Source organism: Crotalus tigris, unplaced genomic scaffold (genome assembly GCF_016545835.1).
Source record: "Crotalus tigris isolate CLP2741 ecotype Arizona unplaced genomic scaffold, ASM1654583v1 scf7180000017741.1442986301:2390832, whole genome shotgun sequence".
Lineage (NCBI taxonomy): Eukaryota > Metazoa > Chordata > Lepidosauria > Squamata > Viperidae > Crotalus > Crotalus tigris.
The window spans coordinates 1,622,857-1,650,231 of record NW_024096608.1 but is presented as its reverse complement, the minus strand read 5'-3'; the positions used below and the strand labels follow the sequence as shown (position 1 = coordinate 1,650,231).

Genomic DNA, 27,375 nt, shown 5'->3' with positions numbered 1-27,375 from the left:
GTTGGATTTTCCCTGGTGCTTCTTCTACGGCTTCGCTTCAGACTTTCCGTGGATGTGCTTGCACAGAAGACACAGCTTCAGACTCGGTTTTGGGAAGTGGAAGTCTTGGGTTCGAGAACAGCAGCTGGAATTTCCTGTCCTGATTGTGATTCTCCCCAAAGGATGAAACTGTCTTTCGAAGAGTCCGGTTTTGTGTGGGTCCGACTTTTTAACGCAATTTAACGAGTATCAGTTACTGGAAGTTTTTAAGAAGAGATTGGACAGCCATTTGTCTCAAATGGTATAGGGTTTCTTGCCTGAGCCGGGGGTTGGACTAGATGACCTCCAAGGTCCCTTCCAACTCTATTATTCCTATTCTGAGGAACGTGCAGGGAGTTCTCGATTTATAACCGGTTGCTTAGTGAGTGTTCAAAGTTACGACGGGCCTTCCTGGGGCTGCTTAGAACCCAGGTTTGAAGTGCTGACAGCCACCACCCCCGTCACGTGATTGCATTTTTGGCATTTGGCAGCTGACCTGCATTTATGGCTAAGTAGCCATAACCCTGATTTATAAAGATTTCGCCAGAAACTGGTGCTAAATTTCTGGTTTCGGGGTGGGGTGGGGTGGGATGGAAGCCCACAGTAGAGAACAGATTTGCTGAATGCTGCATTTGATAACCGCCATTGGGGGAAAAAATTAGGGGGCTCAGTCGTGACCCGCTTAACGACTAATTCCAGGCTCAATTATGGTCATAGGTCAAGAACTACCTTTCACGTTCCTTCCCTTCCCACCGCCTTTTCTTCGAATCCGAAAGTGACAGAAACAATCCCAGACAAAGAGGGCAGGTTGATTTTTATTAAGCTTCATTTATTTGCACTTTCATAATTGCGGCAGATGGAAGGTCTCCCTGTCAGCTCAGCTGTGCTTAGGTAGGCCCTTAGGAACATCAAAGCTTTAGATTGGGGCGTCCAATTTGAAGACTTGTGGACTTCAATTCCCAGAATTCCCTAGCCAGCCATGTCTCCCATGCTGGCTGGGGAACTCTGGGAGCTGAAGTCCATTACTCTTAAAGTTGCCGGGGATAGACATCTGCTTTAGTCTTCCAAAAGCATAAAAAAATGGGATTTCTCTCTCCAGTTCCATTTTCATAAAGCGTCACAGAATTCCACTTTCCTGATGGCCTAATTCACTTTTCCTTGGAAAAGGTCAAGCATGTTTGGCATATTTTAAAATACACTTTTTGGGGAAAGATCAGCCAGAATTTAACAGGAAGGACCCCTCAAAAGCACCAGAATTGAAAGGAGAGACCTTCTGCCATGGTGAACACATTTTTTAGGATTGCTGATCTGCCTAAGAAAATTACACACCCATGGCAAAATATACCATAGTCACCTTCCGGCACGCAGCAGCTAAAATCTACTCGACAGTATCAAAAGTGGGTTTTTTATTTTTACACAGTTCAATTACAGCAACCGCCTCCTTCAGCTCAAGCAACCCTCTTGCTATTAAACAAACGTACAAAAATAACCATCTTGTTTTGCACAGTTATAAAAACTTCACCGTGGAAAGTACCTGCTTTAAAAAAGAGTAAGATACAAGGGCTGCTCACTGGTGTTGGGGGAGGAATCCCCCACCCCTACTTTAAGTTTACACACTCCATCGAGTTGGCAGAAGATATGACAAAAGCCAGGTTGGCCACCAGACCATTCCTGGTCCCCGAGCAGCTGGTTCTTGTTTCTGAAGTCTACGATGGGCGTTAAAACATTCCCGAGAGAAGCTCTATTACCTTCTGGAGCTCCCTAACAATTCCTTCTCTGGGGAAAAGGACCCTTTTGCCAGGATGAAGACCAAGGAGCAGCCATCCACCCACCTCAATCAACCAAGCTATCTAGTCTTCTCCATATCACCACATGGCACACAAAGGCACTGGCAGAGCTACTGCAATTAGGTGATCAGTCTGGGAAGTTCTGAGCGTTGGGCCATCACACTTGGACGTCACAGAAGACCAATTCATGGTCCAGAAAAAGGATGGGATTGATGGAGGCTTCAGAGGTTGCTAAGCCAAACAACGTCTAGCACAGGGTTTCCAAAACCATGCAGTTTTTAAGATGCGTAGATGTCAACTCCCAGAATCTCTGAGAACTTGGCTGGGGAATTCTGGAAGATGGTCTACATGTCTTAAAAGTTGCATGGTTGGGAAGCCCCGTTTTAGAAGTCCTCACCAGCACATCCCATGGGGAAAAGACGATTTAGGCCAGGGTTCTTCAAACTTAACCCTTTCATAACTTGTGGACTTCAGCTCCCAGAATTCCTCAGCCAGCCATGCTGGCTGAGGAATTCTGGGAGCTGAAGTCCACAAGTCATAAAACAGCCATGTTTGAAGACCCCCTGATTTAGACCATCTGAAAGGCCAACAGGTTCCCAAGGCTGAATCACTCGTAACTTCCCTTCATTTCTGATCACCATATTCACTTCAAAGAGGTATTTTCACTTAAGACGAATTAAGATTCTATGGTCCAAGACCCCTATGTCAGGTTCCCCTGCTAAGCACGATGCCTTAACAGTAAATAATGCTTATTTCATGAGCATTCCCTGCCAAATTAGCTTAGCAGATCTACTGACATGAGCAATCACAGGCCTACCTAACTGTAGTTAACCGCCTGTATCTGCTTCACACACTACCATCACACAAAGCCATTTTCCTCCCATTTCATCAGGGCAACTATTTAAAGGCAAAGTTCTGCCATACCACATGGGTAAAAAAAAAAAAAAAGGAAAGTCACACGTTACAAAAATGCACAATTAAAAAATTCCTGTAAAAAGAGGGTCAGGCATACATACAATACACATCTCAAAAGTTAATCACCTTACATAGTTATCGGTTGTTTTTTTTTTGCAAAATATATATACTCATCCCACTTTAATTAGCAAAATTTGATACATCTGAAATGCCATTAAGACTAAAGCATTTTAAGTAGAGAATCCATAAGAAAGTCACCTTAATAAAAAGGAATTGATTTCCCTCACCCCTACGAAAAATCCTGGATGGAAGGAACTCAACAGTTAAGAAAATTAAACTTTTGCTCCATTGAAGATGGTTAAGATGATTCAGAAAGAGACTTCAGTTATGTAATTAATGTCCTTGAATGATCAGCAGCTGGGTGACCAACTGCAGAGACAGTTGGGGGTTGGGAGGGGAGGAGAGCATAACAGACTTGATAATGGGACCCCAATTCAACAATGGTTAGACAGGTTGCAAACGGTAGGCTTGATCCCCAGGTTGCCCCACACAGCGCACGTTAAAAGGTCTATTTTGTGAGGAAGGAGATCAAATGGGATCCAATCTTTCCTTGTCCCAAACAGCAGAACTGTGACTATGTGCTATTTGTCTACTGTTGGATCAGCATCAGTACCTAAAATATTTGAGAACCTTTGTGGGTGTTCTCTTCTCCCAATGGAGCCGAACACAAGACATTTTCCAGAGAACTATTCATCTCACAAAACAGAAGAGGTTTCCGTGGCCTCCTGACTAGGCCTTGAAGCCATCTTCCCAGTACAGGATGGTAGCGGTGACTCATCTTTCAAAACACTTCTACCTGCTCAAACAAGACACGACTGAATGTCCCTGGCATGTCCAGATTGCCCCAAATCCTCCTAAAATCCCCCTCCCCCCACACACACACACTACCCCTCAGATCCTGCAATCATGACACCTTTGGGGCTCTTAAAGAATTCTACCAACATCTTGGCTGAATTCAACCTAAACTGGTGCTTCTCAATCCCCGCAACGTGAAGATGAGTGGCCCTCACCCCCAGCATTCCCCAGCCATTCTGGGAGTTGAAATCCACCATCCTAAAGTAGCCCAGGTTGAGAAACACTGAACTAAATTGTAAAAAAAAAAAAAAAAAGAGTCCCTAACTATATATAAAAAACAATATTTCCTTCCAAGTATGCTGATTCTGACCAAGCCCATCCATGGCCCATTCACAGTCAGTTAATACTCAACAATTTGTCAGTTAAGATTTCTTTTCCTGGCTAGAGGATAATAATCTTTAAAGCACCTCCAGAAATCACTATGAAGGGGACTGGAAACGGGCTACCTCAAGAGGCAGAATGTTAGCTTATCAAATGAATATAACTGAGTTCCAGGCAAATATTAACGTCAATGCAAGAAAAGGCACTTTTAAGGTTAGTGTTAAAAAAATGTTGTTTTTGCATACATGCTGATAGAACGGTCCCAAACTACAATGTCTGGAGCCAATATGGGCAGTTATTTCTCTTTATCCTTTAACCAGGTTAAAGCCATAAGATTTTTCCAACTAGTTTCTTGATTTTAATCAGCTAAGAGACACCAACTGTCACACCAGCATCAACTCATTGGCAGCATATGCAATTCTGGAGGCAGATTTTTGTAAACTACAAGGCAATCTCAAACTCTAAATAAATAAATAAGAGAGCTGGGCCAAACGTAACCATTGATGATCAAAAGGGAGGCATAAAGTTAATTTAATTTACTTGAATGGAACTGTAAAAGTTCTGGCTGAAATTCACAGCAATGTGAACTTTTAAATCATCATGAGATTGGTCTTACCACCTGAGGGGGGAAAAATATATTGCTCTAGTATTTTGCACTGGTTAGTCACCCCGCAAATCTCTCTCTCTCTCTCTCTTTTGTTTTCTTTGCTATTTCTCTCCCTTCATTCCCGCTTGTCAAGCTGCAGGCTTCAGCTGTCAACTCAAACAGAGGAGCCTCACAAACAGAAATAAAGCACAATCATCAAGCCCAACCTTCGATGTGCATCAGGAGGGTGAATCAACTTCAAAAAGCACGAGTCCTATCAACCAAGACAGCAGGAAGAATCACGGGTGAAACAAGAAGACGATCAACGGATCGGTTGCAACGTTAAAACCAAACTAAACCAAAAATAATAACCTGTGCATTATGAAAACATGAGGATTTTGCCTTTAAATACTTTGTGCAAAAACATCAATGTGGTCTATAAAGTTAGGACAGCTTCCGGCTAGCGGTGTCGTGTTAAGACTGCCGTTTCTTCTTCTTCGCTGGCTCCTAGGGTTAGTCTTCGTTGGCAAGGGTCTCGGTGGACAACCAAATTTTGGCACCGCTCAAGAATTTGCTCAGGGGCGTGCCCAGGATGCTGCGCCGACAGAGGTTGCCCACAGGGGAGAATGGAAAAGCGGACGAGAGAAAGTCAGGCGTGGTGGAGCCGTCACTGAGCCCGTGGGCTCGGAAGTACAGGCGACTCTGGTCCTGCTCAGGTGCGTTGGCCAATAGCCGGGAACTTCTGTTGTGCTGCCTCAAGCTCCTGTTCAAGGTTTCCACCTCGTCGGCCAACAGAGAAATTTTGTGAAAGGCTGTGATGAAACCCCCATGGTTGATCTGGGCCTCGGGGATCCAACGGAAGTAGCAGAGTTTCCAGAGCTTGATCTGTGTCCCGGAGAGGCGGGGCAGGATCACACCGTGAAGGTCCGTTGGCTTGGAGAACCAGTCTTGGAAATACTGCTCCATGCCGTTGGTAGTGTTGTCCATGTGATGAAGGAAGTCGGGTTTCAGTTTGAGGATCAGGGAGTTTCTCCTGGGGAGGAAGTCCTGTTCGTTGATGAGTCCATTCTTGAAGGAAGATGGGAGACCTCTGAGGGTTGAACTGTAGTTCTTCTAGGGAGCGAAAGGTGGAATAAGTTTGAGTTTCCCATTGTTCACTGCACCAGATTATGGTTGATTCATGTTAACTGAATCAAGAAGCAAAATTAAGGCAACCAAAGATATGACCTATGGCTATCTAGTCCAAAATTCTGCAGGTCCTCAAGGATAGACCTTCAATAACATATTGGGGATCCCATATGGCTGTGAAAGATTAGGGGAAGCAGGCAGGGAAGGCCAGATTCATTTGGTCTAAGGAGAGGCAGACCATGGAGAGCAGTGTCGGCTGGCTGGGGAATTCTGGGAGTTGAAGTCCACATGTCTTAAAGCTGCCAAGGTTGAGAATCACTGCCATAGAGAGTAAGGAAAAGATATACAAGCAGTGATGGGTGAAACATGGCTAAAGCCTGCCACAGGCAGACAATATTCTGAAGAGGCTCAGAAAGACACCTCCCCAATTCACAGAAGTATAAGAGGGAGGAAGGTCCAGCACAATCAGACTTGCAAGTTGTTATGACAGCCAACCTCAATCAAAATAATTCAGCCTTCCCGTGGAGTTGGCTTTTCTGATCTGAGGCCCACACAGAGTAGCCCAGATATGGGGTGGTGGTGGTTATAGGACGGAAATGCTTCAAAGAGACTTTGCCTTAATTGGTGTCCCATAAGTTGGCCCCATTGCCCTGTCCTTACCTTTGATCGTTTAAAGCTTTTCACGGTCCCGTTGCACACACAGGGTGTGCTCTTCCCAATGTACAGGGGGTTGTGAAAGAGCAGGCGATCCCGCGCTGTGAACTGAAGGGACCAATCCCAAACGGAAGGAAATCTCAGCCCTTTCTCATCACCCAGCTGAATATTTTTGCTGATGGCAAATTCCTGGAAGCAGACAAACGAAAAGAGGTTCAAAGAAGCATCCAAGACCTCCTTCCCTGAGTTGAGATTTATTTCTATTCAAAGATCGATAAAGGTTAAAAATCAAAGTCCAGCATTGTCACAATTCTACAGCACAAAAGGTTCTGTGCCTCACACTACCCTTTCCTTTGAAGTGTAAACTACACAACGGAAAAGCTCTACTGAAGTGCAGCATGCCTGCTCAGAAACAAAAATCACAATTGTACTACTACCATGACAGATACTCTCCTGACTCCAGCTAAGATCAGGCTCTTCACACATTTCAGTGTTGCCCCATGGTTTGACCCTCAAGTGTCCTTCTTAAATTGGCCGGTCATATGTGGCACCCACCGTGCTTTGCTTTACTCTCTGATGTGGAGAATTGAAGAGGAAAGTACCAAACAGTGAGATCCGTGTGCTGTCGTACAGTATGGTCAAGTAAGCTTCAGAGAACTCAAAGGCCGATGGGTACTGCTCAAGTAGCTGCCAGACACAGTCAAGGAACATCAGGAACAAAGGAGACTAGAGGGAGAAGGAGACAGACAGAGGTTAGACCTCTGTGGTGGCCTAAATTGATTACAAAGCAAATGAAAGCTCCCTCAAGTTGAGTTCAACTCTAATGACTTTATAGACTCAACCATGAGTTGGCTTCCTGTGGTCTTTTTAATGATGTCCTTTCAGACTTCCAAATGTCCCCAACACCTGTGGGATTTCTTACTGGTTTCCATCCAAGTATGAAGCAGGTTTGGCTCTCCGTATTTTTTTTTAGTGGGAAGATCAAGAAAGATTCACTAAGTTCCACCATTAAATGTCTTGATCCAAGCATTTTTTGCACTGATCCACCAGGCATTTGCCTGGACTCACAAGAGCTCAAGCTGTGATCAGGATAGTCAATGCACACTGACTCCGTGCCCCTTGCCCGCTCTCCCCTGTTGAATGAAACAGATCACTGAAATACCTTTTCTGGGTGGAGAAATGCTAACTACCCCTACATATTTCTTCAACTTGGGACTTTTTTCATCCTATTACCTCTTTTTCAGATTTCTTCAAGTGATTGCACCTGTCCAGAAACGGGTGTCCTGCCATGACCCACTCCTTCTGAATCAGACTTTGAAATCCAGCGATGGTCCGAAAATGGGGATCCAACATCACTTGGATAAGAGACGCCACACAGCAGCTTAGGTCTCGCCCTTCTTCTTCTGTGGAAGGAAGGAATGATGTGTTTTTAATACAAAACTGCTTTCCTATGTTGTATAATTTAACCAGAGCCCCCCTGCTCAACAAGTGACCGTCTAGAAATATACATTCATTACAGAGTATCAAGTTTCATGAACATTCATCGAAACCAGCTTCAGCCTACACAACTCATCAAAACGTCAACCGTATGCAATCAATCTGGTTTAACGTGTCTCTGTACGAGATGAATGCTAGGAAGAGGCTGGATGAGAGAAGAACAGAGTTCTGTTTATGGCGTGGAGTAAAGATAAGTCTATGGGAAAGAACTGGGAGAATTAATCCTGATCATGGTGTCAACACTCCCTTAAATAATTAAATAATTATTTTTTTTAATAAATGCTTAATGACGGTCACCTAAAGATTTTGTATGAGCATCAACACGGTTTTTCAAAACAGACTAGCTTACCTTGTAATATTACTGAAACATGTTTGCTGTCCAGCATGTAGACCAGTTCTGCAGCATGCTTCAGGAAGATTCTAGATCAAGAGATCCCCAAATCTAGATCACCTTAGATGAACGTACAGGTTAATTATCATACAAAATTTCCAGAAAGGTTAGCTTTAATGCCTGGCAATGCTGATTGCCCCGGAAAGAGAGTCTTGTTTTCAGAACTAGGGTCTTCTACAACAGGTGTAGATAAGATTCTTTCTGAGGATTATTTGCAAGTCATAATAACGTTAATCTTTAATTGATCTTGTTTTTATGGGAAGTGGCCCTCCAGATTTCCTACCTTGCGTACTCCAGCCAACGTGAATTGTCCAGCAAGGAAAGCCACTTCTCCTCAGTGTCTTCAAAAGGCTCTGAGACAAAGAGATACGTTATTTTCAAGAATGTCTTTGCATTATAGGATGATGTGATTCTCTTTGAAAAACAGGCCAAACACAACAGTTCCAGGTTGCTTCAGCAGGATTAAGAGAGGAGAGATGGACACATTTCTTTAAGGTTTGCATACAAGTTCCTCCAGAACAGTGGTTCTCAACCTTTCTAATGCCGTGACCCCATAATACAGTTCCCTATGTTGTGGTGACCCCCAAGTGGGTGTGGCCACCAATAAGAGGGAGTAGGACAGCTAGGGAAAAGGGAAAAAAATGGCGGACAGCGTGGTTTGGCGACCCCCGTGAAATGGTCATTCGACCCCAAATGGGGTCCCGACCCACAGGTTGAGAACCACTGCTCCAGAACCTTCCACTAAGCCTATGACTGGCCCTACCCAAAAATATGGCAAATATTAATCAGATTAATTCTCCCCCCAAAATAATGCTGCGTATAGATATTTAAAGAATTAGGCCAAGATGGGAGCCAAATCTGGATATTCATTCCCCGGATGACACAAAGGGAAGTGGAAATGATACTGCAGTCCTCCCGCACTTACGTTCTCCAGGTTTTGAGAATTAAAAATAATCCAGAGTATATATTTAGAAACACAGAAGAAGCCTTTTCTTCTTCTTATCTCGAGACTTAATACGATTAGAGAGCGGTTGTTACCAGATGCTCAGTGTTATTTAAGTAATCCTTTTTGGACTCGTCTTTGAGAAGTTAATATGTTTTACATGGAATCTGCTTGTCTCAGATTGTCCGCCTCTTTGGCAATTTCAAGAACCAACCCTGGTTTAGAAGACGTTACCATTCACACATAACTGCTTCAGTTTCAGGAAAGCCGTCTGGATTTCGTGGACATTTGGCAGGCATTTATCTAAGTCAGACTTGTAAACGTCACTCCTCTGTGGATGACTTCTGGTGACAGCATTGCAAATCCTAAAAGAAAAAGAAGAGAAATGGTACTGAGGACATTTTTAGAAGTGTCTCATGACAGCTTCACCCCACAGCTGGCCCCCAAAGTCCCTTCTCAGCCTGGAGTGCAGCTGCAAGCTCCCCTCTCCTTCCCCAAGCTGTATCCTGTGGGCAAGGGCACACCCAACCCCAAAATACTCTTCTAGGAAGCACCAGATGGCCCCAGCAGAGGGTGGCTAAGAGAAGTGACACCATCCCATCATACTTCAGAGCTGAGTCAATTACCTGGCCTTTCTGTGAAGACTTGATAATATGAAACAGGGTTAAATGATTTATAAGGACATCCCTTGAAACTTAATAAGCCAGTTCCCCTCAATCTGATGTTCTAACAATCCATCCACTCATCCATCCATCCATCCATCCATCCATCCACCCACTCACCCATCCACCCATCCATCCACCCACCCACCCATCCATCCACCCACCCACCCACTCACCCACTCACCCATCCATCCATCCACCCACTCACCCATCCACCCATCCATCCACCCACCCACCCATCCATCCACTCACCCACCCACCCACCCACTCACCCATCCATCCATCCATCCATCCACTCATCCATCCCTCCCTCCCACCCACCCACCCACCCACCCTCACCCATCCATCCATCCATCCATCCACCCACTCATCCATCCACCCACTCATCCATCCCTCCCTCCCATCCACCCACCCACCCATCCATTCACCCACACACCCACCCACTCACCCATCCATCCATCCATCCATCCATCCATCACCCACTCATCCATCCCTCCCTCCCTCCCATCCACCACCCACCCATCCATTCACCCACCCACCCACTCCCCATCCATCCATCCATCCCATCCACCCACTCATCCATCCCTCCCTCCCTCCCATCCAGCCACCCACCCATCCATTCACCCACCCACCCACTCACCCATCCATCCATCCATCCATCCATCCATCCATCCACCCACTCATCCATCCCTCCCTCCCTCCCATCCACCCACCCACCCATCCATTCACCCAACCCCATCCATCCATCCATCCATCCATCCACCAACAGAGTTCCTTCCAATATCTGCAATTTTCACCACTGGCTATCTGGAGGGAGATGGTGCTTTAAGAGGACCCTGTCGAGCAGAAAGCCAAAGGAACACAGAATCATCAGGCTGGAAGGGACCTTGGAGGCAGGAGATCTTCCACCATCCTGGTCAATGGTTGACCTCGCTTTTATTTTGTCTCTCTGCTTTCTCAGCTTGGGCAAGAAAGTTAGGTTGAAAACAAGGCAAATGGAAGCAGGCCAGCACAATCCCTACCGTTGGTCTATTTTTCGTTGCTGCAAGCTGTCCTTGATATGGGCCACCCTCACCAGAGCGTTCCCGTTGGAATGGTTCCAACACCACATCTAGGAAACCAAGGTAGATTTTTAAGGTGGGTGGTAAGTTCCACACATTATTGTATAATGAAATTCAACAGCATCTTAAAAACTTTGTTTTCAACTGATTGTAACAGACAAAAGATTCAAAAAGTGCCTGCGAGCAGCTCAATGACAGGGCAAAGGGTAGGGACCTGAATTGCTAGGAAAGTAGGAGAAGAGTTAATCTATGGGTGTGTTTCTCAACTTTGGTAGCTTGAGAATGGGTGGATTTCAACTCCCAGAATTCTGGAAGTCCACCCATCTTCAAGCTGCCAAGATTGAGGAATACTGATCTATGGCGTCAAAACAGCAAGAATCTGATTGCATCCTTTCCAACTAACAGATTTAATAAGCATATGCCTTTTAATAAAACTTGTCAGAAAAGGTGCTACCAAGCTTCTGATATTTTTTGTTTGTTTGTTGTTATCCCAACACGGAGGCTTGCCAAAAAGAAAACAAACCCATCAAACCAGCCTCCATTTCTTTCACCACCCTCCCTTCTGACACTTGAGAAAGAAAGGCCCACCACATCAGCTTCACGCTTACTGGCATCCGTCGTCCGGTGAAAGCGTAAGAATACAGCTTCAGATCTTGATCCGCCAGAGAGGAGGGGACCACAAAATATTCTGGAAGACTTTGGAAAGAAAACAGAAAAAAACACCCATCTTTGGAAGTGTGAAGTCAGTCATTTGAATTCCAACCCAAGATCTTAAAAATATGGAGCCCCAGAAGACGTCCGAGCCATCCGAACACCCTTTCTCCTTCCGAGTAGACATCGGTGGTCATCTCTAAAGAGAAGAGCTCATGGGAAGAGCAGGTGATGTCCTACATTTCCCACATATCCTGCCACTTTCTTAGGAAGATTTACCTGGTGGATATCATGTAACCTTCATTGACCGAACACACACGCCATTCGGATGCTCCCGTTCTCTTGATCTCTCTGTCCCAGTCTGAGAAAGTTTCAAACAAGGGAGTCTGATGATGACCACCCCCACCTCCTCCTCCTCCTCCAGGGTCTATTCCATTCACCTTTTTTACTGGAAGAAACAAAGCAAGGATGGTATTTTCATTTCAGAGTGGAAACACACAGAGGCAAGGGATTTTAGAAGAAAAACAGAGCACAATCAACATTCAATGTGGTTATTTTTAACAGAGGAAAAACCTGAACTGAAGTGCTGTAAACCACAGTGAGGTTTTTGTTTTTTAACTGCAGTGATCACTAGGCTAAGTTTCCCTAATTCTCCAACTGTTGTCAGACTCTCCTGGTCTGTGGTTCTGCAGGGGTCACTTTGCCCATCTGCTATTCTGCTGCTTGAATAGCACTCAAAAGTTTTTGATAGGACAAAACGTCTCCCACAGCTTCATGGGAGAACTGGTATGACTTATGTTAAAAGTTGGGATGGACCCGTTTCCCCCACTTCTTCTATAACATCTGCGTCTAATACAGAATTAGTGACATTCAAATCCCATCATTCCCAAGCTTCAGAGATTATTCTGAAGGTCTTCAATAAAGAAGTTCTAGAAGTAATAAAACTTGCATCTTCCCCAAAGACATTTCTAGAAAATTGGAACTGATAGGCGGACCACTAAGTGGAGAAGGTTGCCACCCAACTCAGCAGGAACAGCCAAGATCTGGGCAGAAAGCAACTGAGCCATCTAGCAAGACTCTGGCATATCCTCAGTGAGACACTTCTGGACCAGGAAAGAAGCCTATCGCCAGTGGAAGGGGGAAGAACCTATTCAGATGTCCAATGAACGAAGACATATAAACGGAAAGGATTGATACATTTGAGACCAGCAAAGGTCCCCAAACTCCTCTGGGTAGTTGGATTCTCAATGACGATGTGACCTAGTTAGATCATGAAACATCTGCAAGAAAGCCACCAAACTCAGAGAGCACCAGAACTCAACCCTGAGCTACTAATGGATTCTCTTCTACTAAATCTTCCTCTGCATTACTTTTATCAAACCAGATGAACATAGAAAGAACAATATACATGGCCCAAGACCACGGGGCTTCTTGAATCATCAAATAACTGGGACAGAAGTTAATATCCAGGAGGATCCAATTTAAAAAGCACCCCCGCACCTAGCGTCTCAAAGGCCTCCATTACCTGGATTGTGGTATTTCTTGCCCACATATTCAAATGCAAAAAGCAGCTGGAGGTCTGCGGGTTGCGAGTAGTGTGCTATTGCAAGACACACCTGAAGGTGGAGGAAGAAAAAGAGAAACAATCTTCAGATGGGAACAAGCAATCCAGAACCCCTTAAAAAAATATTTTTATTGAGAAATTACGAAGGGGCAGAAAAACAACCACTAAAAATATGCTGCCTCCAAGGACGCCTGCAACTTTGATTTCCTTCCCTACCCCCCCCCCCAAATGTCTAATTTGTTAGCTGTTGATGCCTACAAAGAGCAACTGCGCACAGTAACGCCTTTGTCATGGGTTTTAATGGATGCCACTTCTTATTAGTGGCCAGGCTGCCAATGGCTTCCATTGTATGTCATGGAAAAGGAAAAAGGTCAACATTTTTTCTGTCTAGCAGGAGAAAATATTTCACAAATTAATCATGTTCTCATTTTCAGAAGTGCTTAGGGTGCAAAAAGGGAACCTTTGAAACATCTTGGGTGGAAACTGACCACTTCAACTTTCAGTTCCTACTTCCTGAGAATCAGGGTTGGGGTTTTTTTTGGGGGGGGGGGTGGAAATCATTCCTACAGAAGACCCAAGGAAAGATTGCGCTTTCTGTACAACTACAAGGGATAAATCAAGAGGGGAAACTAATTCTGACCAAACGGTTCTTATTCTTCTCCAAGAAACATGAAGCTCAGCTGAGCCATCAAACCGAAGCCCATTGTCCTCCCAGCTCTCTCAAGCAAGAGTCATTTCAGAATCCTGCTTGAAGGAAATAACTTCCTGCCAAGTAGCTGACTGAATTCTTCAAGGGTCTTGCTCACAAGCCCAGCTGCCCTCCCTCCCTTTCCTCCCCCACCCGCCTGACTCACTTGAAGGCAAAATCAACTGAACCGAAGCCAGCAGTGTTTCCACCTCCTCTTTGGTTTCTACCAATCCACTTATTCAGGTCAAATAGGCTATATGTCAATCAAGATGGGCAAAAGGGTTGAATTTTGAGGATAAGATTTGGGGCCATTGTTCAAGTATAGCAGTAATCGTGGTCTCACTTCCCAAAGTTTTTCTATTCCCGTTCCTCGAACATCTTGAAAAGAGCCAGAAAAATTCAGCCATAATCATCCAGGTGATGACACAACATCAAGAAATGGCCTTGCAGAAGGCTGAGAGGCTCAACAGCATCCCCACCATCTCAGTAGTTGCCCCCTTCTGCCCCCTAAAGACATATTCTTCCTCCAAAGGAAACTGTTTAGAGGAAATAACCACATGAAAAGAGCAAAAGAAAGTGGAAGAGCCTGGAATTGCTTCTTCTGTAGTACTAACTACATAGATGCCTACAGATAGTAACTCACAGACTGCCTTCCTCCTCTGGAGCCCTCTTTTTTTGGAAAAAAAAAAAGGTGAAGCAAGAATGAACAGACTCGGCTGGAAAAGATAAAACATTCCTGATCTCTCTCCAGAGAAGTAAGCATTCTCTTTTCTTCTCCTTGGCCAACAAGAAGTGGGCTCAAAACCACAACCATGATACTCGGCTTTCAATCGGGTTTATGAATCCTGGAACCTGAGTAGCATCAACAACACCCAGGGCTAAAGAGAACTGGAGCAAGCTGAAAGATAGATGTGATATGGAAAGCTGAGAAGATGGGCCTAATCTTCCAGCTAAAAATATACGGCAGGCGATTGGCAATGCTCCTTTCAAGTTGCTCCTCAAGCAGATGGCCGTTAAGCAGGATCAGAGCCATGTTGATCTTATTCTGACGGCTCAAAAATCAGCCTTGTGCTGGGAAAAATAACAATAGCCAAAAGAACAAGGAAGATGTCTTGGAGGGTCAAAGCCCACTGTTTATATGTTCCCTCAGATGAAAAAATTATGCATTTCCTGTACTGATTAAATCATAAGGAAATGCCATCTTGGGAACTGCCAGTACTTACCTCTCTGCCAAGCTAATCAACCGATGGGGACATCTAACTAATCTTGACGTGGGAAACAATCCAAAGTGTACTGGCTCTCTGGACATGGCACTTGGCTTTTGCACAGATTTTTAAGCTAATCATCCACGTTAGAAATATTTCTTACTCCTCGACATGTTACCATCTTTCATTCCCATGTTGGTTTGCGTGCAAGTTGATAGGTGCACGATTGGTGCAAAAGCACCCAAAGCAACACACTCCAAATTATTTGCACTGTACGTGTTGTGAGTTTAAAACTCTACTAATGTCGGCCAGTGTCAACATTTGGAACCACCAATGTGAGCAACACACTGAAAAGTCCCTTTGTGTTCTATGCTTCCATTTTGTGGGGAGGAAAAAAAAATCTATTTTGGACCACTAAATAAGATCAACTAAGTCCACGTCTGTTTCAGGATGTTAGATATTTAGAGTTTCCACCAGCTGGAGAGGGGAAAAAAACACCCTTGCTTAAATACACAGCTGTATGAGAAATTTAAACCAGGTGCCAACTAGTGGCACATGTAACACTCAATGGTCTTCTTGTTCCATTTTTTTTTCTTTTTTAACCCAAGCCCAAATGTTCATTTGGGAGGTTTTATATACGTGCAGAAGGTTGAACCATCTGTCAGGAAAATTCTTGATTCCAACCAACCAGAAGCTACGTGTGAAATTTTCAGATCTGCTTCTTTGAGGAAAAGTGGATGAGAGGACAGTCACTCCTTATGCAGATTTCAGTTATTTGTTGATTATTTATTAAATTCCTATTATTTGATGAGTGGATTCAATTCAATTCTTCTTCTTCCTGCCATTAATAGTTTGCAAAAATTTCCTTCGTTCAATAGCTCCCTCTGCCCATGATTTCAACTCTTAAATATTCAAGACCCGTACCTTTTTGGCACTTTCCGATCCAGCTTCATCAAAACGAAACCGCACAATCCGAAAGTCTTTGCAGTAAATAATTAATTCCGTTGGATTAAACTTCAGCTTTTGATTGGGGCCGAGGACTTTCTGCTTCCTCTTGGTATCATTCACTGCAAGAAAGGAGGGAAGAGGCAGGAGAGATTATAAGCTTTTGTTTAAAATAAAGTGTCAAGTTTTGAAACACGGTTTTGCTGGTGTGACAAATATTGCTTCCCAGCTTGCCTACAAACTTGGGGGGAGGGGAGAGGCTTGGAATGCAGACTTCAAAGATTAAGAAGCCAGACCATGAGACTCAAGGCCGTTACACCAGGTGTCTGGTCAGACCTAGAGATGCTTTCTCATAACAATATTTTTTCTACTTGATTGGGCAACGTGACCTGACCTAGAGGGAGGAGGGAGAATTCAATGCTTTTACTATTTGGGTTTGGGAGGGGTATTGCCAGAGCTGGTTTTGCTTTCATTAGTGCCGAAGTGATGTACTCCATAAAGTTTTACATTAAGAGATCGGAATGTCTCGAAGGTCTTTCTTGGTTGGGTTTGACAGTTGGAACCTTGACACAAAGCATATGAAAAGTAGGCCTTATGAAGCCTGTAAATATGTATTTTTGTTTCTGCAAGTGATCAACTGCGTTCAATTCCTAATTAGTGGAGAGGTTTAGTAACTCATCTGGCCGTTACCTGTGACGATTTGCTCTACACATGTCAAGGCAACATCATGTTCTCCTAGGAGAAGGTTTCTGTATTGGAACTTCTGAAACAGAAGAGATGTAATCAAGATAAAACACATGAACTACATTAATTTTAGTCGTGTCTTGCTGCACAAAGGACAAAATTAGCATTGTTCTGGATTTTTTTTAAGGGGGCGCAGGGAGAACAATGCTATTAGATGTTCAGACTCGCCTTGTAGGGAAGATGGACATTATAAAAATAATAATAAATAAAAATAAACCAGTTTATATGCAGATGGTCCTTGACTGCTGAAGTGACCTATGTCTGTTTTTGACACTTAGGACCATGGCAGCATCCCCATCCCCAGGATCACGTGATCAAAATTCACATGCTTGGCATCTGATAAATATGACGGCTTCAGCGTCCCGGGGGTCGCGTGATCCCGTTTTGCGACCTTCTGACAAGCAAAGTGAATGGAGAAGCCAGACTCACTACCATGTTACTAAGTTAACAACTATGACAAGAAAGGTCACAAAATGGGGCAAAATTCACTTAATTGTCTCACCCAGCAACAGAAGTGAAGTCGAGGACTATCTGTGATTCACAGTGTCACAAGTATTATGATTTAAATTTCAAGAAAAAAGTTGTGGCCCCTCCCTGATTCCTAACTGTTTGGACTCGCAACTAATGTGACTGGCATTTAATGCAGCTGTCCAGATATTGTTGGATTCCAAATTTTCCATCTCAGCCTGACACTGGGATACTTTTCCAAAGTCATTCGAAAGCACTTCCTTTTGTTCCATTCTTATTTATACTAAAAAAAACAGGACTTATTTAATTTTAGCATCCATGTTCGTATTCCGAAGTTTTGTAAGGTATTTCTAAAAAAATAACCTATACAGAATCCCAGGGCTACAAGGGACCTTGGAGGCCTTCTAGTCCAACCCCTGCCCCAGGGGCTTATATATATTTTAAAGTTTCCTTTTCTTTTTTTTAAAAAAGATAGTGCTTGCTTGCTTTTCCTTCCCCCCCCAATACCCCTCCCCCAAAAAACCCTCAATATCTATCTGCCTTTGCTACACTTCCAAAGAGCAAATTCAGGGAAAAGAGGTACATACACCAGACAGCTGAACTTGCAAAATCTGGATATTTTTTCATTGGGTTATTTCCCTGCGCTGTATTGCAAAATGAGAATTGCACAGCAGGACTGGAAGCTGAGTTCAAAGAGGTTTCCTCTGTCTACGAGAGGAAACCTCCTAGGCACGTGTGGGGATTCCACACAGGGTCCTTACAAAAGAGAACAGGGAAACCCCCCAACGCAACCAGAGCTGCCAAGTTAAACCCAAAGGTGCTTTTTCAAAAGGGAACTGGACTTTTCTGTTTTTTTTTCCCCTTAAAACCATTTCGCTTCATATCCAAGAAGCTTCTTCAGTTCTGACTGAAGACCCTTGAAACCTGCAGTTTCTTGTAGCCTTAGGATGAGAAGTGAAACGTCTTCAAGGAAAAAAAAAACCCAAGAAAGTCCAGTTGCCTTTTGGACAAAAAAGCATGGGACAACCATGACCTGGACGCTGGAGACATTTTGTCAAGTTAATCCACAGTTTCTGCGCACTTCTGTTCATATCGTGGCATCCAACCAACCTGAAGAGGGTTGGAGTCATCTGTAATGAAGGATATCTTGAAGTTGCTGCAGACCAGCTTTCCCCAGAGGTCATATTGGCTCGTATCCGTTGCGATGCATTTCCTCACAAAGTTCACTTCATTCACCACAATTTCACCTGAAGAGAGAAAAGAAAGCTGGTGGAATCCCTGCACGAAATCTTCAACGAAACCAGCGGTTCTTAATTGCTTTGTGGCATGGGACCTTTGATGAAACTTATGGACTCCTTTTTGCAAAAATTGTAGAAAATTGAATAAAGGGGCTCTTCCCTTATCCTCCATTTTCCAAATTCACAGACCCTCTGAAATCCATCCACAGATCGCCAAGAAATCCATGGAGCCGAAGTGAAGAGCCACTGAATTAAATTAGCTGAACTTGTGACTTCAGAATGTTGTTCGTCAAAAATGGCTTAAAAATTAGTGTTGTACAAACTCTGGATTTGATTGAAAAAAGTTCTTTGAAGCATGAGGGGCGTGAGCACAACATGTCCTTGTATCTCTTTAAAGCAGCTGCATCTTTCCTTGGCTGGTTTGCTGTTCTCCACAGCTACCTTGGAATTCTAAGAAAAGATGAAATTACTTTAAATAGCTACAGAAAGATGCTACATCTGGGTCCTTGTGTCCTTTTGAAACTGAATCTGAAGCACTACTTGGCCTACTAAAAACTTATTTCTAAAAAGCCCAATGAATGCTCTAAAGCATGATCTACTTTTATTGATGGATTTTAAATTATTTATATTAAACTGTCCCAGTTGGACCCATTATGTTTTCAAAGACAGGAGGTTTTAAAGCTTTTAAGCAATGAAAAACTCACATTTAAAGGGAGGAAACTCTTTTTGCTGTTGACCCAGAGCTAATGGAACTTCACATCTTTGAGAGAAACTGCAGGTGGCCCATGCTTTCCTTGCAAACCCACTTAGAAATAATTAAAATTTCTCCTTGTTCATAGAACGCCAATCCAAAAGAAGAGTCCATTTTTAATATTTTTCTATTCCCCAATCATAAACTTACAAGGACCAAAAGTGAGAAAATGATCTTCAAGAAAGGAAGTCTCCATCTGCAGGTATTCGAACATTGTGCCTACTCTAAATTTAGCCACAGTCCGGCACCCTTCTCCTTCCGTTTGCCGTTCCAAGCATTGAATGATAAACATGTGCTAATGACTCAAACAGCGATGTCAGAGGCAAAAAAAGAAAAAGCTCATTTGTTTTCCAAGAACCCAACAAAACTCAGCAACACACTTATAACTGCAGAATCCACACCAGAATTAAGAGCCAGCCGAAATCCTAAGGCAAGCCGTGCAAATCAAAGCCACAAATGCCTAGAACAAAGATTTACTGGGAAATTAGAGCTCTGTCTCAGATGCATTTATTAAAAAGAGCAGGCAACATCTGAATTTCCTAACACAACAATGTGTTTATTTATTCCTTTGGATTTAGTCGATGGTGCAGTCTTCAAAGAAAAGGAAAAGAGTTAGCTGGGCAGAGAGATGGGGTTTGGCAAGGAGAGATGCTTCCAGTCTTGATTACAAGGATCTAACACCGATTTGTCCTCAGTTAACACCCGAAGGAGCATTGTGCTTCTCCTACATCAACCAGGAAATTCCAGAAAGGACTAACACAGGAAATATCAACATGTTACCATCTGACATAAAAAGGCTGGAATGCGGAGCTGAGTAGAGATGAAAAGGGGGGATGCGGTAGCCTTAAATTGAGGTGCGGCTAACGGTCAGTAAGCAGAGTTGGTCTTGGGAAGTCAAAAGAGTCCCAGTTCTCTAAATTGGTGGGGATCCAAACCCCAGTACTTTTGAACATCACTGATGTCACACACTCACTGCATTGAAGTTTGCATGCTGGAAATGACCTATAAATATGAGTTCCCACCAGGAGTGTATTTGCATTTTCTCGGTGGATGTCTGCCCCTTCAGGCAACCGAATTTAGGAATATCACTCTCCAACTCACAACTACCTCCCCCTCTCCCCTTGTTACGCAAACACAGTTCCCAGAAAGGCAATGAAAAATCTATATCACCCTTTTAAATTTATGGCCAGCTTAGGATTATCAAGATAAGGTGTCCCTGTCTGTACAAGATTCCTTTGAGATCTTAGCGGGTCACAATCCAGCATCTGCTCCCACTGTTCTTACGGCCATGATCAGGAAAATCCAGGGACACAGGTAGAGAAACAAAATGCTAATAAATCACTGAGCATCAGTGCAAGAGAGATACAAGCATGGGAAGCTCAGCTCTGCTAGTAGCATAATTATTCGTTTACAGATTTTGCTCAAATAACCCAAAAGACACTTCCAAAAATTCAAATCCAGGCAAGCATCACTTGGTACAAATGAAAGGCTAAGTCAGTGTTTCTCAACCTCCGCAACTTGAAGATGGGTGGACTTCAACTCCCAGAATTCCCCAGCCAGCATTGCTGGCTCAGGAATTCTGGGAATTGAAGTCCACGAGTCATAAAAGAGCCAAGGTTGCCTACCCCTGGCTTAGGGAATTCTTATTCCTCCAAACCATTCAGAGCAAGAAAACATTAAGAACAATACCTTCCATGCTCAATGCCTGCTTCTTGACTCTGTAAAGTTATTCGTAAAATATCCATGCATCAAGTATTTAAAAAAAACAACCCGGAAAAACAGCCAATAAATATTGGCAGACATTTGTTAGATGTCTTTATTTTCTTCCTGATTTGTAGCAAGCAGCTTCTCCTCCCGCAATGAGCTTTGGGGGATTTTATAGGAGATAACGGAGCAGCTGGAAAAGAGGCAATCCCTCTACTTTGCTCTATCAGGCCCAAGCAGGCACAATCCTCCTCCTCCTCCATTCCTGGTTATTTGCAGAAATAAAGGTCACAAGCCTGCCAGGCGATTTAATTTTATAGCCAGTGCCAGCTGGCAAAGAAATGAATACAGCTCTCCTTTCTTCCTTTATGAAAAGCCGTCTGCTCAAAAGCAGGAGATCAGTTTGGTGAATACATCCCGAATATCTATCGTTTAAAAAAGGACTATTTCTGAAAGCCAGAGGATCTTCAAAGAGCCTGCCCTGGACAGGTGACCTATTACAATATGTAGAACAAATAGTCCAAAAGGTACAATGTCCAGGCTGGCAACACAAAGAAAAAAGGAACGTTGTGGCTTGAAAAAGGAGTAACAAATGCCGAAAAAAAGGAAAACAGGCCCTTAAGGAACAACCTGGGTCTTGCAATCTCTTAAAGATTCAGAAATGCGTTCCGGCAGAAAATCCTGTGGGGTGCAAAGCCTGTTCTGACACCTGTCTGGAATGTTTACCTGGCAGTAGGATAGGCTCCAGTTTCTTAAGTCGAGGTTCCGGAATGATCTTGTCTTCAGCCTGAAAAACAGGAGGAGAAGGGCAAATATGCAACAACACATCAAATCGGCCGAGTCCAGGTAAGTCCTCGGCTTGCAGTCATTCGTTTAGTGATCATTTGGAGTCACAACAGCGGAAAAAACCGACTTAGGACCTATCCTCACCCGTACAACTTCGGCAGCATCCCCACACAGTCATGTGATCAAAATTTGGGCGTTTGGCAATGGGCATGTATTTATGACGCTTGCCGCATCCCAGGGTCACGCGATGGCCATCTGCAACCTTCCCAGCCATCTTCCCACAACCAAAGTCAAGGGGGGGGGGAAGGGAATGGATTCACTTAACAATAGCCTGATTTACCTAACAACTGCAGGGATTTGCTGAACAAGGATGGCAAAAAGGGCCATAACATTGGGCATGAATTTTTTAATCACCTCCTTGCTTAACCACAGAAAATCTAGTTGCAATTGTAGTCGTATATTGAGGTCTACCTGTACTAGGCTGGCTGGGAATTTTGGGTGTTGAAGTCCACCCATCTTAAAGTGACCGGGTTAAGAAACAACTCTAGGAACAGAGCAACAACGGAGTTCAGAAAGCACCGTCACCTGGAGCATTAAGTGACCTGTAAAAGATGGTCAAGCCAGTTTGAGCAAGCCTGGTGGTTCACTTTCCTTTGTGTCTGTGAACTTTGTGGTGACGGCACCCCTTCTTTTCAAACCAGCAAACTCCATCCAAATGTTTTTGCATTCAGAGGCTCCCACCGTAAAACTGGCTGATTTATTGACCCTTAAGGCTCCTTCTTCCATTCTGAAGTATCCTTTCCAAAAATAACTCCCTGGCCTATTAAAATTATTAGCTATTTGCACATTTTTCCCATGACAATGAAAACAGTGACTTTCTGGAAATGAACACCCCAATCGAGGGGTATCCTCATTTTCCAAAGAGGATACCCGGTTGGCTTTTAAACCTCATCCCTCATCTCATGGCTTTAACCGGGTGGAGAATTTAAAGAGGAGCTCAAATCCAAAAGGCCAAACGTGAATCTGCTTTCCAGGGTGTTTATTCCGCTAGGCAACTACAGCAAAGAAAACTCTTTTCATGTTGCAAACGCACAAAATCTCTGCAAGGCAAACTGTTCGCTCCAAGGTGTGTGTTTATTCCTCTGATCTTATCAACCGAATGGACTATTTTTTTCCCCTTAACTTCAGATAACCACCTGATGCATTGCTTGCCTTTTCTCCTGGCTAAGCAGCTCTTGAAAAACCAGATTCGCTAGCAGGAATAAACCAGCCCTGCTAAAGAAAACCCATGCATTTTTAGGGGGAGGGATGTTAAACGGGAGACCCCTGGGACGGTAGGTGGTCCAGCCGAAGTATCCTTATGGGGCCAAGCCTGGAAATAAAGGGGCATCTTCCAGAGAGACCATCCAAGACCAGGGAGAGGGGCACTCTGGGCTCAGCCCCCGGGGGCTTCCCCATCCCTGCAATTGTGGGACTGCCTGCAATTAAGCCAGGGTGATCTTTGCCCGGAGGGGCAAAGGAAAAGGTGTCCTGGCTGGGCTCAGCCTGCCCGGCAGGGATCTTCCTTTCGCGGGGTGCAGGGAGCAGCCGATCCCTGAGGGCAGGGGGGCTCACCTGGGCGAGCAGGTGAGTCACCGCCGCCTCTTGCAGCTCTGCGAGGGAGGTTTGGGGGGGGGGGGCTTTTAAGAATAGAAGAGAGCTGGAAGGGACCTTGGAGGTCTTCTAGTCCAGCCCCCTGCTCAAGCAGGAGAACCTAGACCCTTTCAGACAAGTGACTGTCTCTAGTCTCTTTAAAGACCTCCCCCCCCCAGCGATGGGCCTGGAGGGGCTCGCCTGCAAAGGGACCCCTCCCCCGGCGGGCTGCTCGGGTCTGCTCCGCGGGGAGGGGACGGTTAGGGTTAGACTCCGCCAGGTGAGTTTCTCGGACCCGGAGGAGGACCCCCCCTCCCCGGGCAGCCCCAGGCCTGGAGGGACGGAGGGGAGGAGGAGGGAGGGAGGAGCCCGCCCGGGCCATGGGGCGGGCTGCGGACCCTCGGGCGCTTACCTGCGGCAACAGGTAGGACTTGAAGGTGGCTTTGGGGGCTCGGAGGGAGAACATGACGACGGCGGCGGCGGAGGCGGCGGGTCCCCAGGCAGGCAGGCAGGCCGGCCCTGGTCGCTCTCCCCGGCAGCGCCGGGCGGGGATGGAGGCCCCACCTCGCTGGGCGGGGCGGCGAGCACGCCCCACCCCTTCCCACTCCGCCTCCTCCGGCCGAAGCGGCAGAGCCACTGAACGCCGCCGGAGGGGAAGCGCCTTGGGCTCGCGAAGCCACGCCCCCGACGGGGAGAGGAGGAGTCGCCGTGAGGGCAGAGCCAACGAGGAGAGCGGAGGAGGGGGAGGAGCTCCGCCTATTCGAGTATCCTAGCAACCGCGGGGAGGGTCTCTGGGAGGATGGGGGAAAACCACGGGAGGGAGGGAGGCGGAGGCGGAGTAGGCGGTGCTCGCGGACGGCAGACCAAGAGGGACAAAAATGTGTGGGGCTTTCTTTCTCCTTCCCCCCTCTTGTTTTTAAACGCGATGCTAAATCCGGTCAAGCGTGCTAGCTGGGGAATTCTGGGAGTTGAAGTCCACATATTTTAAAGTTGCCAAAGTTGAGAAACACTCAACTTTAGGTGGAAAACCCAGGATTAAAAGTGAAGTTTCAAAGAAAGGAGGTCTGCCAGATATGGACTGCTAGCATGAGGGTCAACTGCTAGCACCTGGCCAACAGGGGACAGCAAAGCCATTTTGGGGGTGTGTGCAGGTGCTGCCCCCTAGAGGCCCTTTGGATTTTGCAGTCCAAATCTGGGATCCCCCCAAATAAAATAGCGAGGGAGCTGCAAATAAACAAAAACGAGACCTGCCTGCATGCAATGCTCCGAGTTCAAAGCTTCCAGCATCCTTTTGAATTCCATAGGTCAAACATGATAGACAGCTCTGCATCTTAGATGTTCACTGAGTCTGGCAGATTTTCCAATTAACCAGCATGACCCCTGAATTCTAAAGTTGCAATTGACCTCTGGGTTAAAATAACAAAATGCCCAGCCAAGTGAGGGCTCAGCTGGATGGAGCTGGTTAGGAAATATTCTCCTTCATCCCCCGCATTCAAACCCATCCTGGATTTTCTCCAGAGAGATTTGTTTGGCAGTTTTAAAGACACAGGCATAAAAAAAAAATATTCTAGCCATTTTAGATTTTAACCTGTTTGCTTTAAAAGGAGAAGCTCTTCTCGAAGTCACAGATGAACACAGCAATGTTTGCAACAGAATGGACATAAGAACAGAGAGAATGAAAAAGAGAGAAAATTGCAAGCAAAAAAACCCCCTCTGAATTCCTTCCTGAATTGGCTGGGGAATTCTGGGAGTTGAAGTCCACCCATGTTGAAATTGTTGAGGTGAGAAACAATAGCACTCCATCTCCATGGATTTTTTTTAGCTAGAAATGATGGCATTCTGGCTGGGGAATTCTGGGAATTGAAGTCCACCCATCTGAAAGTTGCCAAAGATGAAAAACACTTTACACTTTACTGCTTATGAACTTCTAAAGAAGTTCTAAAGAAAAGCCCTGTGAAATTCCCTTCACAAAATGGACAGACCCAGAAAGTAACTCTAAACCTTTGCCCCATTGTGGGTGAAAAATTAACTTCTGCATTCCATTAAACCCAAGTCCTCTCTTATTTAAATAAACCATTTATTTTTTTTGTAAAAAAAAATATTTGGGGAAGGGTGGGAGAGAAGCATTCTTGGAGAAAGGAGAAGAGGAAATCAGGACCTCGATGGAGGTTGCTTTTCTGCAAAATTAAAGAGATTCTTGCATGAGTTGGGAATAATGGTAAAGACTTCATCTTTGAACTGTGAAGGGCTGATGGTCTTGAAGGAAGGAAGGAAGGAAGGAAGGAAGGAAGGAAGGAAGGAAGGAAGGAAAGGAGGGAGGGAGACAATTAAGCTGTCATTCCATCATGTCTATTTATCTTTCTTTATCTCTGCTGCGTTTATCCATTCATAGAGTCCTCAAGTTGGAAGAGGAGATGGAAACCATCAGGTTGGCTCCACTGCTCAATTCAGGATCCGGTTGAAAGCCTCTCTAGCAAACCAGCTATCTAGCCTGTGCTGGAGAACCTCCAATGAAGTGGATTCTCCTCTTCTCTTAGTCATCAGTTTTCACACCGTTAGGAGGTTTTTTCTAATGTCCAGTTGGAATCTGCTTCCCTTTGTCCATCATTGAGAGTAGGCTACACAAGAAAATGAGATAACAGGTTTGGTCTCCTTGTGTGTGACCTTCTTTCAGGTTGTTGAGAAGTGTTGTCCTATCAGTCTTTTCTTGTCAAGGCTTAGCAAAGCCAGTCCAATTTCATCTCCTGTGGCTCACTCAGCGAAAAAGGCCACGTTTAGCATGTGGTTTCTGTGGAAGGTTTTTCTTGATTTGTTTTCAACTCCTCCATTGGAGATCCAGAAGGTACCATCAAGCTACTGATGCTCCTGGCATGTCCTGGCCTATTTAGCCTCTCCTTAATGGACTTGGTTCTCTGAGAACGGCTGTGTAAACTCCTTGACCGCCCCGGTGGATTCCTACAAGTTCTTCCTAACTTCACCGAGTCTCGGTTGCAAGTTGTCCTCTTCTGGATGAGAGGGGAGGACACAGGGGAGGGACTGAGACCTTCAACTTTGCCCATCTCACTAGTCTCTTCAGGGTTGGCCAGCAAATACTTCTGCTCTATTGGATTCTCCAGCTGAGGCACAATACCTGGATATTCGGGAGGGGGGTCATCATCCATTTTTTGCTGAAGTTCATACTTCCATTCAGCAGTCCATTGTTGAACCACAGAAGGGCATACTTGGTTCGTGATAGTCCTATATTCTTGGTCCACCAGTGTCCAGTTGTTAAATCCGGCAACCAAATCTCTACCTTGTGCAAAAATAAAACTCTTTGACTTCATTATGGAGGCATGAGAAGCGTTGCCTGTTTCAGCTGGGTAGTATCTCCTTGCTCTGGGCTTGTCCAAGGGGTAAGAGATGGTGGCTCCCAATCTGGTCTTCCCTAAAGGTAACCGCAGAGCTGGTTGGATTCCAGACTGACTGTTCCCAATACTTTCTGTTTGCGTAAGAGATTGAGGTATGGACTCATAACTTGGAGACTGGTCCTGTTGGTCTACTGAACTGGAATATGATCTAGGGACAGCCTGAACTACCTCTAAGGTGTTTTTACTGCTTTCCACAGAGGTCACCGCATTTGGGCCCAAGGCAGAACGGAGGCTTCCTTGACGTTCTGGGGCCAGCTGCATCTTGGAATCGGCTTTATGCAATGCCAGTGCTGGAGACATTGGCATGGGCAACGTGTCATAGAGCAGCTCATCCGTCTGGTAACGATAGATGCTGTAGCTGTCCGAACTATTCACACTGCTTTGCCTCAAAAGGTAAGCAGCATCGCATTCAGAGGAGGCCCGGGAGCGTGGGAGAGTCAGCTCTGCCGTGTCAATGCCGGCCAGTTTCTCCAAAGCAGTTGCCATTCGGCCAGAGGTGTCTTCCAGCTGAGAAAGCCGAAGATCCACCGTCTGAAGAGAAGCTTTCATGAAATGCTCTCTTTCGTTCACTTCTTCTAATCTCATTGACATATTTTCAACTCTAGAGGGTAGAAAGAAACGGAGGGTTAAGCAAAACAGGCGGATGTCCAATTGTCCACTGCCCAATCATAAGTTCCAAATTAGGAAGTGGGGGGGGGTTGAAATAAAGGATGG

At 45.0% G+C, this 27,375-nt stretch overlaps 2 protein-coding genes and 1 long non-coding RNA gene across 11 annotated transcripts in view; 1 reads left to right on the top strand and 2 right to left on the bottom strand.

Annotated features, from left to right (window-relative positions):
- Positions 1-2,740: 2,740 nt before the first annotated feature.
- On the bottom strand, positions 2,741-23,904 carry MTMR10 (myotubularin related protein 10). Of its 2 annotated transcripts, XM_039340125.1 has the most exons (16): positions 23,667-23,904; positions 21,563-21,623; positions 18,254-18,390; positions 16,622-16,694; positions 15,911-16,053; positions 13,055-13,145; positions 11,809-11,977; positions 11,487-11,574; positions 10,840-10,928; positions 9,390-9,520; positions 8,496-8,565; positions 8,171-8,241; positions 7,558-7,727; positions 6,880-7,050; positions 6,331-6,513; positions 2,741-5,655 (listed from the first exon to the last, which is right to left on the bottom strand). In XM_039340125.1, the coding sequence occupies exons 1-16, from the start codon at positions 23,718-23,720 to the stop codon at positions 5,056-5,058; spliced, it is 2,301 nt and encodes a 766-aa protein (XP_039196059.1). In that variant the 5' UTR covers positions 23,721-23,904; the 3' UTR covers positions 2,741-5,055. The 2 variants fall into 2 exon arrangements, with proteins under 2 accessions (XP_039196059.1, XP_039196060.1); XM_039340126.1 differs by lacking the exons at positions 21,563-21,623; positions 23,667-23,904 and adding an exon at positions 20,822-20,967.
- Positions 21,550-25,780, top strand: LOC120306589. Its single transcript, XR_005556353.1, has 3 exons — positions 21,550-21,682; positions 24,859-25,035; positions 25,647-25,780. It is a non-coding gene; the product is annotated as an uncharacterized LOC120306589 (long non-coding RNA).
- The window catches only part of TRPM1 (transient receptor potential cation channel subfamily M member 1), a 29,046-nt gene continuing 26,713 nt past the window's right edge, over positions 25,043-27,375 (bottom strand). For all 8 annotated transcript variants that reach the window (XM_039340115.1, XM_039340116.1, XM_039340118.1 and 5 more), the window contains one exon: positions 25,043-27,262. In XM_039340115.1, the coding sequence (XP_039196049.1) occupies positions 26,029-27,262 (1,234 nt within the window). In that variant the 3' untranslated portion in view covers positions 25,043-26,028. The remainder of the gene's footprint in view (positions 27,263-27,375) is intronic.